At 29.1% G+C, this 16,100-nt stretch overlaps 1 protein-coding gene across 1 annotated transcript in view; it reads left to right on the forward strand.

Moving 5' to 3' along the window:
• The window catches only part of alpha-Man-IIb (alpha-Mannosidase class II b), a 160,682-nt gene that overhangs the window by 36,295 nt on the left and 108,287 nt on the right, over positions 1-16,100 (forward strand). Inside the window, exon 2 of the mRNA XM_089226720.1 lies at positions 14,281-14,382. Within this exon, the coding sequence (XP_089082846.1) occupies positions 14,281-14,382 (102 nt within the window). The remainder of the gene's footprint in view (positions 1-14,280; positions 14,383-16,100) is intronic.

Here is a 16,100-nt window from a genome sequence, read left to right on the forward strand (position 1 = left end):
ATTCAAAGTGCGCCACACGGCATTTGTATACCACTCAAACAGTAAACACACACACTAAAAGACAAGAGTGTGCATAAATTGGAGGCCGTGCACGGTTAGAGTTCTGTAAAAAAAAAAAAAAAATGGTCGCTTCCGGAAAATGGCGTCGAGATCGCTGCATAGGTACACCGCTGACCGCGTGCTGTTCACAGTTAGTTGTTTCGGGGAATGTACCTGTGTATATATATGCATATCGCATATGTATGTATTCTTCCGTCAGTATATATACCTAGGTATATTCGCATACCCAAGAACGGAAAATTAAACACCTGCAGCAGCAATCGTACATATATTGTATAATGATATGTAACCATACCTTACACGCGCGTAGTCCGTCCGTGTTGGTTCGCTTATAATAAATAATTTTTTGATTATACACCGCGCGCTACTCGTTTTTTTTCCCCCGACGCGTTCATAAATCACGATTTATGGTTATAAAAAGATGTATAGATATAGATTATCCTCATCGTGAGTAAATCGATCGAGACCATAATACAGAAAGATATATAATATCATATATGGTTAAAATACTAGCCACGTCTTTAATATGTCACTCTCTAGCCAGCCACTCGCGCACAGTTACGTCACCTATACATATATACGCCAGAGGTACCTATATATACCGAATAATACCTCTCCCGGATTCTGTAGTCGTTTTTTTAATACCTAACGTAGGTCGCTTAGTCGGTTTAACGTATATAATATATATATATAATATATGGATACTACAGGTTGAACCACAATAATAATAATAATAATAATAATAATAAACCTAAGGTCTTTTTCGAGTGGCAGGTAAACGCGATATCTATAAGCTCTCCCGGGAAAACCGTCATCCTCGCCACCGCCACGGTCGGGCACCGATTTTATGTTTACTTTTGTATCCAAATCCGGCCAAATCGTTCGAATCGATTTCGGTACCTATATATAATATGTACACTATATATACCATCATATATATATATGATATTTTATTTTAAACGCCGCGTATATGTTTGAATATAATTAAACGAGTTTTATGAATAGACAGTAATAATAATCCGCGCAAACAAAGGAATTCATTATCTCCTCCAGCCCTCCTATCCGTGTTATACGCGGTGTTTTAAGAATGTAATTTTATTACATCAAACGTGTGTGTGTGTGTGTGTGTACGGATCGGATAATATGTATTCGAAAAGCGTTTAAGAAGACAACGCGTGAATATTTTATAGTTGCGACCGAACCGTATCTAAAATATAAAGAAAAATGTAAATCATTATAATACGTTCAACAATGATTTTTGACCGACAACGGTTATACGACTTACGACGCTCGAATGGTAGCAGGCATACAGTACGTGCACACATATTATATCATAATATATGTATAATGTATACAGCGTGGTGTTGTGTGAAATCATTAGATTATTCATAAGCGGCGGTGCTCGCGAGAGACTTGTTGCGTTTTCGTTCTTCGTTTTGATCCGCTACGGCGGAGACACGTTCGTCATAACACAGTGAGACATAAATGTTTCTGCGTCGAGTCAAATTCGAAATGATTGTACTTGGCGTGTTTCCGAGTTCAACGCTGTGGCTGCAGTAATCATAACACGCACTCGCGGTGTTTCGCGATTTTCTCGACGTTTCACGATGACGAACGTTTCAACGAGGAAAAATATATTACAGTCCACGATACGTCTTTCGACGTTAAATAAAAACTTTTTTTTTTACTTTCTGAATAAACCATACACCAAGGGTATTGGTCTTATAACGGTGTTTTTCAATTTTCGCGTTGATTTATATCTACTCTTCGATCGACAAATTTTTAAGTAATACAATAAGTGCACCCGCGGCTTTAGTATATCCTGTCCGGAACTGTTTGTGTCCTTGGCTCAATCAAGATATCAACCTTTGTAATGTTATTTTATTAAATTATAATATGAATATTCATCGGTAAAATTACATGTGTATAATATGCAAATAAATATTATAATGTTCAAGTTGTTACACCGGACAAGTGGGTAGGTAGGTACTATACGCTATAAGTGTACTAATAAATTGTGCTATAGTATATATAGCTACAATCGAAAAATTGGTTATTACTTATTATTATTTTATATAAATTCTCATATTATTTTCTATTTAGTTAATTTGAGTGGGAAGTTCAAATGTCTATTTAAATAATTACTTAGAGACTATACTATATACTGAATAGTCTCTAGTGAATTTACTAAATTATGAGTTATCAAAAACTTCCGATTTAAAAATTCGGTAAGATATTAATAAATGCGTTATAAAAAAAATTATTGATAATAGAAATAATTTTTTTTATTCTATAATAATCGATTGGAAAAATAAAGCCAATTTATGCATAGGCAGTGTAATTTGTATCTTTAGTCTTAAATTTTCCTAAGTTAAACAATAATAAAATTGATAACATTCACATAGGTATCTAATAAATTATCAATTCAACTTTAATGTTAACTCGTTAGTCCATAAAAAGGTTGTGCAATTCAATTATAACTACTGTAAAAATATATTTATTATATTTAGTACTAGCCTAAAAAATAGAATAAAAAAAATTAGATTATTAGCTGTGTGATTGGTTTTATAGATTGATCTAATATGTATTTTTTTAGAACATTATAAAAAAATAAACCACGGGGCATCATAGATAGTAAAAAGGTTCAAAAGTTGTAAAATCTTTATGAAGCTTGTATTTTTTAAAATATACTTGCACAGCAAATGGAAATATTACCTATATATTTTAAGCAGTCAACACAAATATATAGTTTTTATAAATTTGTAAAAAAAGACATTTTATGAATAAAAATAATTAAAACTAATCATCCCAAAAATGATGGTTTAAAAATTTAGCAAATGTTAAAAATTATTAATAATTTATTTCCATTGCCATACACTCCTACGTTAATGTTTACTTATTATTAAATAAATTTTCTGTTGATGTTTGAACAATCATGATGGTCATTAGCCTACTTTTAATTATTATTTATTCAATAGTTTATTGATTATAATTTATAAAAATTAATAATACCACCAGTGATTCAATACTTTTATATCCAATTATAATACATACCTTAATATGCATTCATAATTGTTTTAATTTAGTCACTCAATTAATGGATAGTTGATAATATTGGATGATAGTATTAAGTACGATAATATTATGGTCAATTCAAAGTATACATTTTTTTTTAGGACTTTTACCATCCGTTTTTTAATTTATAATTGTCTTTTGAAATGAGTTAAATAGTTTTAAAATGCATATTATTAAAATCGACTAACCATATAATTTTTAAAAAGCTCATTTTGCGTATCATATTGTTACACTTGTAAATTTTTTTTTTACAAACAACATTTTTATTAAAATTAGTTTTTTAATAAAAACAACATTGGTTTTTTTAATAAAACGTATATTTTATTATGTTTAGCATCAAATAACAAATTTATCGTTCAAATGCACATGTATATAAATTCATATTTTACTATTATTTGACATTCATTATTGCTATTCAAAAGTAAAGTAGGTATAAAAAATGTCCTTCTTAAAAATACAATTTATCACTTTTAGTAAAATGTTATACTTTAAAATGTATGACTATTTATTTTCCTTAGTGAGATTTAAGTAAAATGACTTATATAAATATGCATTTATGTTATATACCTACCTCTACGATTAACAATATAGTATAATACTGTTTTTAGATTTTTAGATAAGTATCGTATAGCATCGTATTGGAGTGCAATAATATACTAAAATACTAGTAATTAATTACTGGTTTCTCATTAATATTATTGAAAAAAAGAAGTGTATTGAAAATTTGTGCAGTGCTATTTGCAGGATGAATCGTGATAGATTTATCGTTAATGGTTATAAGTTATGACCATAAATCACATTCAAGACGATTTTAATTTGCTCTTTATGAAAATCACTTAATCATCTACATATAATAATCTTAAATACATGCCTGAGTACGTTTTTCCTCCTTCTGGCAGAATAACTGGGAGGAGGAGACATAATAATATTATATATCATCATATACATGTCCAAGTCCGAGCCCTGTAGGCAGTAAATTCATCTTCTGCGCCAGTCAACCTTGGCCGTGTAAGTATAATATTGTTCAGACGCAAGCTAATAAAGATGATTATCGGAATTCGACGGAATTCGTTAATTTGTCGGCCACCTTAACACCTGCAAAAAAAAAAAAAATAACAATATTAGTGATAGCTTTAATATTTCCTGGTGCGTGCAACATTTCTCTGATAATACACACGGCATCACATCACGGTATCGAGCTGGTATATAATATTATAAACGGTACGCCCATAATTTGATATTGACTACGAATTTCATTTTTATCACGTAAAACGTGAAATATTCAACGACCATAGGACGCACATTTATTATTTTTTTATTCCTCACTCGCCGTATTGGTATGCACATTATATCAGCTATAATAGGTATATATTATACTGTTATGTGTACAGTGTACATGCATAGCACAGAATAGCATATTATAATATAACTGAATACAGCTAATTGCAGTCGGATCACTAAATTACAGCTTTTTTTTTACCAAAGCGCTAGGTACATAAAAATAGAACATACCTTGATGAAATGATATAATTTTCGATCAAACGGTTTTATTACTTTTATTTGTTAAAATATATATATATTTTTTTTTTTGTTTTAATATTGTTTAACAATGCGATTAATATCTATTATCTCTTTGTTAAATTAATTAAGTATAATGAATAATATTTAAATTACTGATTGTAGTTAGAACATTTGCACAGTATACACGTTAAAGTTTATACATTGCATTTGTCTTGGACCAGTATTTCCCAAACTGTGGTCCACGAATTATTATTATTTTATTCTTAGGTTAGAATATTTTTATTTTGGGATTCACAAAATGGTGGAAAAAAGTTTGAGAAGCGTTTCCTTAGACATTTATGTCATGAGATCTGATTTCAAATAAAAGATTCATATTTTTTTAGATTCTTAGCGGAGCGAGGAATGTATTGGTTTTACAATGATGTTTATTTCTTTTTCTTTTTTATTCTGTAAAAACTTTTTCTCCGTCTAAACTTGCTCAAAAGTATCAAGTGCAGCATCTTTTCTGAAAGGTAAGTTCTTGAGCTGGTACTTTAAAGAGGTCATTTTTTGATTTTCGAAACGGTACTCGAAATAAAAGCGGTTATAGGAGAAAAAAGTACGATTTCACGATTTCACGATTTTATAATATTAAATAATTAGGGACGACGAAATATTGCTTCAAATGAAACATGACACAAGATATTTTTTGTTGTATTCTGGATCTTGTTCCATACAGTTTAATTTTAGCCATTCTTCAGCTATTTATAGACATTTTAATTTTGAGAGTTTTTTTGTTGTAATTCAGTTAAAAAAATTCGTAAAAACTTGAAATTTGGGTTGTTTACTTATATTATCTTTACCTAGACATGGTAAAATTTTCAAAACATTTGAGCTTTTTCTTTTCTTTTATATTTTTTTTCACTTTTATGATATTTATAAATTATAATTATATAAATCGTTCTTAAGCTGTTCTTATAACGCTTTGTTTATCACCATAGAAACGAATAAAATTAAATAAATAAGATTCTCTCGTCCGCTCAGAATCATTTTTTATCGAATGCAATCATTGCATTCAAATCGAATACAGTAAAATTCACTATCCAGTACGAGGACCGAAGGGACGATGGACAAACATCCACCACTGAAATGCTTACCTATTTTTTTACATTCGATTACCGATTAACGAGTAGTTTCAGCAAGCTGATGTACGCTAGAAATATTTTGAATAATTTTTAATGATTAAATTATTTATATCGGCCAAACCGAACGAAATAGTACACTATACTGTGTTGTTGTTCACATGTACATTAACATGAGAAAGAACGCACTCATTTCGTCTTGATAGAATTTCTAGAAAGTAGAATTGTTGTCAACCATTTCTATGTAGATGAAATTTGAAAACTTATCAATGTGCGTGTGTGAAACTCAATTTATACCCATTCTATCACTTTCGAAGTATGACAGATATAATATACCTAGTGTATTGACAAAAAGTGTTCGCGAAGATATTATACCATCAATAAAACTACATTATATAATATAGGGTAGCCGAGGTGAGCGGGATTTTCGGTTATCGCGCGGGAATTCTGCAGCTGGTAACCCGGAAGACACCGCGACTATGGTATTATACATAATATAATATAATATTATATTATGGGTGCAATGTAAAACAAAAAATCAAATAAAAAGATCTCTTAATCATTATTATATTATTATTATTATTATTATTATTATTTCGAATTAAATCAAACGTCATACGAACGGATGCATTTTACTGATTTATCGTACGGTTTTTGTTCTACTGTAACTATTACATTATTATATAGAATACGAGAAAAAAAAACGTGAAATTATTATTCATACGGCTATATTGTGTAGAGTGAATTGTGAATGGTATTGATTTTCGAAATAATGAAAAATGTTTGTAAAAAAAAAACCGATGATAATACATAATATAATATAATATAATTACAATATGAATAATTGCCAAAATGTGATATATATATTATATATTATATATAGATTGTCAAATGGATTTTATGATTTCCGTTCGTGTTCTGCAGCTGTTACCGCGTGTTAATTTTAAAAAATGAAAAAAAAAATAGCAGAAAGTAATATTATAATATTTACATTTAGTTAAATGTTTTAATTTATCAATTTTAACGATACACGCGTACCTACCCACCTTCATAATTAATAGATATTCAGAACCTCGAGTATAGGTGTGTATATATATATATACGTAAAAATATCGCAGTTGTAAAATATTTCACTGCCATTTCGTCTAACAATCATTCAAAAATATATTATGTTCATAACAATATATTGCTATTTTTCCACTCGTTGTTGCACAGAGTTCTACAGCGAAAGGTTTAAATAAGACAAATACGGTACAGGAAATTTCCAATGAGCTATAGTGAAATTAGACGTCTCGATGTCGAGTCGGCGCTTGTGATAGAGCTTTTATTTAAGCTAATTTTTTTTACGTCTTATTATTTTCGATTTAACACGAACAATTTGTTATATATATGTTTATATACTTGTCCACGCCGTTAGTTTTGACGTCAATACGATTTAAAATCAATTAAAAAAGTCTCTTTGAAAATAACGTCTTATTCAAACAATAAGCTATTTTCGATTTGCTGGAAATGATTAATTTACCCACAGCTTATATATTATTATACAAACATATTTAACATGATTTATGAAGTTAAATCATAGAGCATAAACTATATTAAAGGAGACTTTAACCGGCTCGTACGGAATCAAAACTTTTGATATTATATATTTATCGAAAATATTTTATTTGAATTTATTAGTATAATAATTTAATATCATATAATTGATTTAAATATTTGTATACGTTTTTAATAAGTACCTATTTATTTATAACTAGAAAATGTTACGACCGCGGTTACTGCAGTGTTTATGTTATTCTATATTTTTATATTTAATTATTTCAGTAAATTATGAATACAGTTAGAGGTATAATTTAAATTGAAATACATTTTCATTAACAGACCTATTATATACAGGCAACAGATGATTCATTCAACAAGGACACAGTTCAAAAGGTAGTAAAGTTTTTGAAAATATTTTTTTTTACATAGTTTCATGTCATCACGAAATAATTACTTTTTTTTTTAATTTGTTTTTTATCCAAATCTTTGAAGTTTTTTACCTTGTTGAATGACAACTTACAATTTTTATTTCTTCTTCAAAAGAAAATGTTTTCTGAGTTTTTCAATATATAACAATCAAATATAGGACAATTAGTTTATGATGAGTTATAAATACCTATATTTAAAGTTTATACGAGTACGCGGTTGCCCCGCATAATATGTTGGTCAACTTTTCTGCTTGCCTAAACATCAAATACTTATTACTTACCTATGAACTACTTACTACTTGTTAAAAATTCGAATTTTATGTATCGAAATAATCAGCAAAATATATAGCTTCTGGAGATGAAATTAAAACTTTATGTTGTCATTCGAAAGAGTAAAAAACTTTTTAAAAAAATGAAAATAAAAAATATTTTTTAAATGATAAGGTGCCATGTACATTTATTTTCAAAAACTTTTCTATTTGTTTAATCAATAATGAGTAGTTCGTGATAATCACTTTGTATTTTATATAATAATACCTATATTGTTCAGATAAAGTTCAGATAAATTCTCAATAAAATATTTTTTTTCATCTGGCTTTATTTTACGTTTAATTTTAAGTCAGGTGTAAAACCGACTGTAATGTCAGTTGAATTAATATTCACTGAGCTGATGCATATTATTATGACCATCGCAGTACATAATAGTATTAAAATATTGTGGCTTGGTGAGGCGTGGTCGTACGCTCAATCTGCGGAAACGCACTGAGCGTACGTACCGACCGCAGTTGATAGCTCCCGGATGGGTGACCACTCGGGATTTTTAGCAACATATCCTTGCCACACATAAACAAACACGTGTTACAACCCTAACCACTTAAAAACCTACAAACAAATATAAAAAAATAACCCCTACCGTACCACCTCACACCCAATGGCCATATGTTGCCGCGGGTTCCCCTTACAAAAAAAAAAATAAAAAAAAAAATTACAATAATTATGAAATTATATTGCAAAACAAGAATCGATATATATATTACATGTATAATATATGTTATAAATACCTAATACATTACTATTGTCTAATAATAATAATAATTTAGTATTTTATTTTATTATTTATTTTTTATATTTTTATTATTATATTCAACGAATACCTCTACCTATCAGTGGCGTACTTAGAGGGGGTGCAGGAGGTGCATTGCACCAGGGCCCTTTAGCTGTGTTTTATAAATAGAGCCCTTGAGCCCCTAATCGGCCTAATCAACAAGTAGCAACTGAAACTTTATAAGGGGCCCGAAAAATTAGGTGCACCTCTATGCTTAAATACATAGATACGCCACTGCTACCTATGTGTTATGTCAACATGCAAAGCCACACAGTACAAACATAATATTATAGTGAATATCTTATCTACATTGTTTTGAGTTAGGCAAACGTAGTTTAACGTTCTATATCTAGAAAATAAGCGCCGAAGATTTATTCTTACGATTTTCCTAAAGTAAAATGTCACATCATTGACGGTCACGTCTGCACATAACCGTTTTTTGTTGGATAGTGATATTTATATAAAATGTGATATAATTATACTGTCGAAAGTTCAGAAATCGTTCCTTTCATATAGTTGACTATTTCAAACATAATATAACACTTTTAATTTGTAAAAAGCCATTTTTTTCTTTTTTTTCTTTTTGAGGAAATTCAATTTACTTTTACCAAATACCCCTAATTTTTGCAACCCCCCCCCCCCCCCCCCGAAACATGGGATCTGCGGAACCTCAGTTACGCCACTGTGAATAATGATATAAAATCGATAACTGATGATGATCGTAGTTTGATTGGACGAAAATGTTTAGTACATAGTGATTAATCATCGTGATAAAGTTCAAACTCAGTTTAAATACTTATTATGTATGATAATATTATTATCATGTTTGTGTACCGCAACGCGTGCCAATTTCATTCGATTGCAGTTATAATACATAAAATTGCGTTTTCAGTCAGCCGTTGCTTGTTATTTTGGTCTATCATGTTGATATATTCGTATTTCACATTGTTCAAGAGTGCACGCGTAGAGATATATCATATATCGATTGCTATGCGGCGCCATATATGCGTATTATACGTTTAATAACAAATTTTAAGCGTACCACATCTCTCATAATATTTACTATACGATATCGCAGCACATAAAATATTATAAGCATCCTGTTGAATTATCAAATATAAAATATTTCCGAAAATTGTTTGAGTAAATGCGGTACTTAAGTTTCATTGCCCTAGAAAGTATAATATTTAAAACAATATACCAACCCAATACTTCTCGCGAATAGTAATATTAAAATATAATATATATTATATATAATATATAATATAATACTCGCTCATCGAGTAATGTTTAAATTAAATAAATTTACAAAAATTCATTTTTTCGTTACGAACATTTTGCATTGAATTTTCTTGGCCAACCTAAGTTACATTAAATAAATACTTTTATAGCGTGTGAGTATTCCGTTATAACTTACAAATCATATTATACATAAGTCATAGTGACAGTTTTTAGAAAATAAAAAACTTTAGAAGAGAACTTCGTAGTCTCTATAATAATTAGACTTTTAAAATACGATTTTTAAAATAGGTCAATTCATAATAACAATACTGATCGATGTTTGCACGGTTGTTTTCGGTGGCAGCTCGTGAACCTAATAAGTGACGGTGTAGATATTTTCAAAAATTTTATGCGAAAATACGTCTCAATACCTAATATGCTGTCGCTGTGTTGGTCGTTAGTGCACTTAGAGCTCACACCTATGTTTTTCGAAGAAGTAAAAACCATTGCTAAAATATTTTATGATATTATTATTGTATTTATAATAATATGTAGGTGGTACATTTGTGTGAGTGTGTCAATTATTTTTAATAAAAGATAACACTCGAAATACGATTTTCTATCTTTCTCTCGATCGGTAACCCGAAATATATACCAAGTTAATTCTTTTCTTCTCGCCAAATATTTAACAAAGTATACAATGCCAACTTTATAATTTATAAACAGTATATACAAGCGTAATGCACAACAATGGAAACCGAAAGAAAACACATTTGGCACTAAAACTAAATTGAATTATTTAATCAGCTTACTATATTATTATTGATATAATATGATAAATTTTTTTGTTTGGAAAATTATTATTGTTATTATTTTTTAAAGTTAATAAAGAGTGAAGAATTCACTGAATTGGCCGACCAAAATGGTCCACCAAAAACCTACTGTTTGTTAGCCCGTAACCGTCGCGCGTCGTATTGATTCGCAGACATCCATACATAATGAACCGATGGGAATCGGAACTTTTTAAAGAATATTTTTTTTTATTCCCAATATGCTTTTAAAACAACGAATAAATGATATACATTTCAATAACGCGTTGATATTTTATGTATTGATGCTGCGTGTCACGCCCTATAAATTAACTTATTATAGAAAATATTTTTAGTCCTTAATATGGTTGATGTGATAACTATTCACAATTTATGAAGATTTCACATTTGATTCAAATACATAAATAAAAAACAATATTTGTTTTAATTTTTTGGAAAAATCGTTAAAATCAAATATTTTTCAAATTTCAAATAGCTAGTCAGTTAGTTTTAGGTTTGAAGACGCACGGATTAGTAAACCAAAATAACTATTTAAAAAATGAACTTACACTCATATCATTGACTCTGATCTTCTGTTACTTCATTTCACACTTATATTACCAAATGTTGGATCACTGCTACTCCGCTAGTCTAAATTCTTAATAATTATTTAACTTTTACTACTCAATCAAATTAAATTTTGAAAAATCGAAATAATCGGATAAATATTCTACTTCGGAATATGAAAGCAAAATTAACGGAGTCTCAAAAATTCTTTAAAATAATATCTAACAATATTAAATAATACTTTTAAAATTTCGAAATGACGAGTACCAAACAATGATTTCTCGGAATATACCAATAATATAGGTATAATATATTATTTGTTGTGTACGGAATTATGACATTCTGTAGTTGGGTAAACAAAAATGTAATTTAATAAGTTGAATTTTTATTATTTAAAAGCATATAAAAAAAATATCAAACGCATTTTTTAATATAATTTAATTATTTTTTAATTTGGTTTTATGTTTAAACATACTTAAAAATCATTTTATGGTAAATACTAAATTATTTCATTCAATATACCTATTTTTTTAGGCATTTGTCAATAATATTACGGGCAGGTATATAGTAGGTTATTTATATCCACTTTCCACTATACTGAAATTTTTGGTACATTTTTTTTTACACTAAACTAGCATTAATTTATATTGCAATAAAATGTAGGTACACCGGTCTATGAATAATGTGATACATTGTTTGCGCTTATACATTATTGGTATTTTCTATTATTATATGGTTATAATACATGCTAGTATAATGCTTTTATACCTTAAATTATAACATTCATCAAAATAGTTCATATCGAATAACGATCATTAGAAAATTCTAATTTCGCCAGCCCTAAAATAATAATATTTATATTATAATATTTTCTGTAGTACGCTTTGTAAAATAGTCGATAAACCAAATTATCAATGAGTAAAAATTCATAAATATGAATTTATTTTGATTACAATATTAAATCTTAAATTTATAATTTATGTAGAATTCGTTCAAATAGTAGAAACATATTGCAACTAAAATTAATTATGTTCAACTGATTAAAAATAAAATGTCTGTTATTCGTTATAGGTACGTTGTAAGTACTAGAAATATATATATATATATATATATATAGTAGTATACCGTATACGTTTACTGTAGGTATTACATTACTTTACACTACGCATATAAACTAACTGTAGAAATACTATGTTTAATAAAATACATTCAAGGCTCGGATTTAAACGTAGGTACACTACAAATTACTTAAACATTTAAAATATCTCATCGTAAACTAAAAGTTAAACAACGACTCCATACATTTTGTCTAAAAACCTTGAAAAATGCCATTAGACAAACATAATTAAACTCTAAAAAAGCAAGGCAAAAAATATGTAAATCAGTTTTTTTTTTATTAACAATTAAACCAAAGGTACTTTTTGACAATTATGAATTGTATATTTTTGCTTTGAAACTGTGTACTTTATATTATTATAATGATAAATAAACATCGGTGAATTTAAAACCAGACGGATTTCATTAAAATTAATAAATACTAAAGCAAAACAAACAATATCATATTCAAGAAACACAAATTAACATCGAAGAAATGTCAACACAGCAACATATTTTCAAAAGACGACAAAACTATCTAAATGACAATTTCAATAATATTTCAACGATTATATTTATTATAGATGTATCGTTATTTCTAGTAATATGTATATACAATCAAATATAATAATTATATTTTTTCGTATATAAAAAGTTTTAATAATTATTACTAATACTTTTTATCGAAATCTTTTATTAAGTTTATTAATTTATTTATAAAAAAAAATAATAGTTTTGCCCATGAACCTTTGATGGTATAATCCTCCTATGTGACCCGTTGGTAATTTGAGTTTAAAACCAATGATCTTAACCTTATAATATATTGTTATATTATTTTAACTGTTAAAAATTACAATTAAATAACTGCTCGTTCGTGTCGCAGTTGTATATCGACGGCCATTTGTATTATCATTCATCATAACTTTAAAATGTTTGACGATTATTTCGGTAGGGTACAACTTAAGAATAGTTTTACATTCTAGCGGAGGTAAAAAGCTCATAATATGTTATTGTTACGTGCCGTTTAATTTGATATGAATTTGATAATAAAATGTAATGCATTTCGTTGTGAAATAATAGTCGTACAAAAATCGTTATGAACTGCAACTTTTGAATTATGACCAAATAATCGTAAAGTGAATCATATTGGCGTTATTTTAGGTCGCATTAGAGAGATTATATTTTATTAGTGTTACTACAACCTTATTTCCCGGTTAAAAAAAAATTGGTTATAAGTGATATCCAGTGAACGGCTTCAACTATTTTTAAACATTTTTAAATTTATATTATACAATCGCATATTGCTATAATAGTCACTAAGGTCGACTTAACTATAAGTAGCTAGGTCGTATATAATATATATATAGATGAGGACGATGAGGTTAGCCCCCCTCGAAAAAAAAAGTACTGAACTTTTTTCAGTAACCTCATTTTTATATTGTAAAGAAAGATTTAACCCCCCCCCCCTCCTAAAATGTCATCAAATCTCCGCATTTATGTTACATTAATATAGTTTATAGACTATTATGATTCTTGTGGTTTTAAAGAACGGTCGGTATTATACGGATCAGACCGGATATTGGTTGTCTAGACGAAACGATTAAACAGTAGAACATGAAATATTTTGATTATTAAAACCACTTCGAAATATCATAATAATATGCATAATACAATATATACATATTATTATGTCTAAACGTGCAATGTAATAAATGTATATAAATTTTTTTTTCTAGCCTTATTGGATGAAAAGTAAAGAATATTGGAACAACAGTTTCGACGAACGTTACAAGAAACTCCACGAAGACGTTATCAATAAAAAACGACTCCCACTCAAGGTAAGTCCTGAAAAACCGCCGTAGTATTGTTATTATACACTCCATTTTAAAGGAAACACAATATAATGTCTGAAATATTTTATTAATGTCGCCGTGTGACGAGTATGAATTTTTCCGTAGGTATATATACAAAGTTTTTATTATTATTATTATTACATGCGTTCTACATTCAGGGCTGAATATCACTATTCACTATACACCAGTCCGTCGTGTACCCTTTCCACTTGCGGAGGCCACTTCTGTTACCATGATGTTCACATTTATCCAGTAAGGTACTGTCACGCTATTTCAGTCGAAAGAACTACTTAAGAAAATCCTTCCTCTTCCATCATCAATACCTGCAACTTTCCATACAGTAAACACACCAATTTTTCAAATTGCATCATAGTAACGCCCACTTATTTATTCAAAACCGTTCTAAACTTAGACTTCAAAAAAAAAAAAAATTAAATAAGCACTTATTTATTTTGATATTTTTCCAAATTAAATTTATTTATCAGTAATATTACACTCGTTTCCATAATAGTTAAAATCACGTTTCCTGAAATGTTACTTTTTTTTTTAAAGTCAGGTTATTGATACTAAAATCTCCGTCTTCGTACTCCTGCAGATATTATATTATTCTCGTTAAATCAAAACGATAATAACTACCCTCCGTCCGAATACTATTACCTATATTATAGTGATTCGAATATTAAAATATATAAATTGGTATATGAATTACTCGAAAGAAAATCGTCTAATTATTATTATTAATAATCGTTGAAAATAATATTCCCATGGCAGTCGTTTGTATAATAAAGGGAGCACAATAATAATATTATAACTATACAATTTTTTTCATATTTTTTATACGCTTGCTAATGCGCTCATAAACCCAAATATAATTGTGCCAAAGTTACTATTATTATTATTATTATTACTATTACTCACTTCAGTGACCCCGGGACCTAAGGGGGTCGTAGAGTCGTATAGACTAACTAAAGTATACTGCAGTTGGCCAGTGATGGTTGTTGGACGCGGGAGGATTGTCGGACGAGGAGGTGTCAGGTGACCCACGAAATTGGTTATTTACTACGGCCTATTCGTTTCCGTTAATAAAAATGTCCACTTATACCTCACTCACCCACATCACAGCATTATACTTAACCGATGTAACGCACCCGCCCGGCCGTGGGGTAAAACAAATTACAGCCGCCGCTCGAGAAGTTAATTCGGGTAGAGTCGGCGGCGGCAGGGCGACCGCGCAAATATTTTATATTATTATATTTTTCATGTTTTTATTTTCATTTTACCCGCCGTGTGCCGTCAACTCGTACGAAAATTATTCCTTTCGTCGTCACGTTTCGTTTTCCGGTAATAGGATTTACTGGTCCGACACAATATAATATATATATATATAATATGGCTACGCCACGCGCGCGGAAGTCGCAACTACGAAAATATTTCATGCGCGTACCTTGCCCACACATATAATATGTGTGCAGCGTACGTATACGCAATTTATATATATTACATATTATATGTAAACCTGTGTATATAGTCTGCAAAGGCACAGGAAATAATTTAAACGGGAACATATTATATAATATGGTACAACACACGCGTATACAGTTTATTGCGTGTGTGTATATATATATATGTGTGTGTGTGTCTGTGGTTGCCACAGGAGGAGGACACGTCTTATAATGTCTAAAACTACAGCAAAACTTCTTTTT

The sequence above is a fragment of the Diuraphis noxia genome, unplaced genomic scaffold, assembly GCF_037042655.1.
Source record: "Diuraphis noxia isolate RWA-SAM2 unplaced genomic scaffold, SU_Dnox_SAM2 contig0004, whole genome shotgun sequence".
Lineage (NCBI taxonomy): Eukaryota > Metazoa > Arthropoda > Insecta > Hemiptera > Aphididae > Diuraphis > Diuraphis noxia.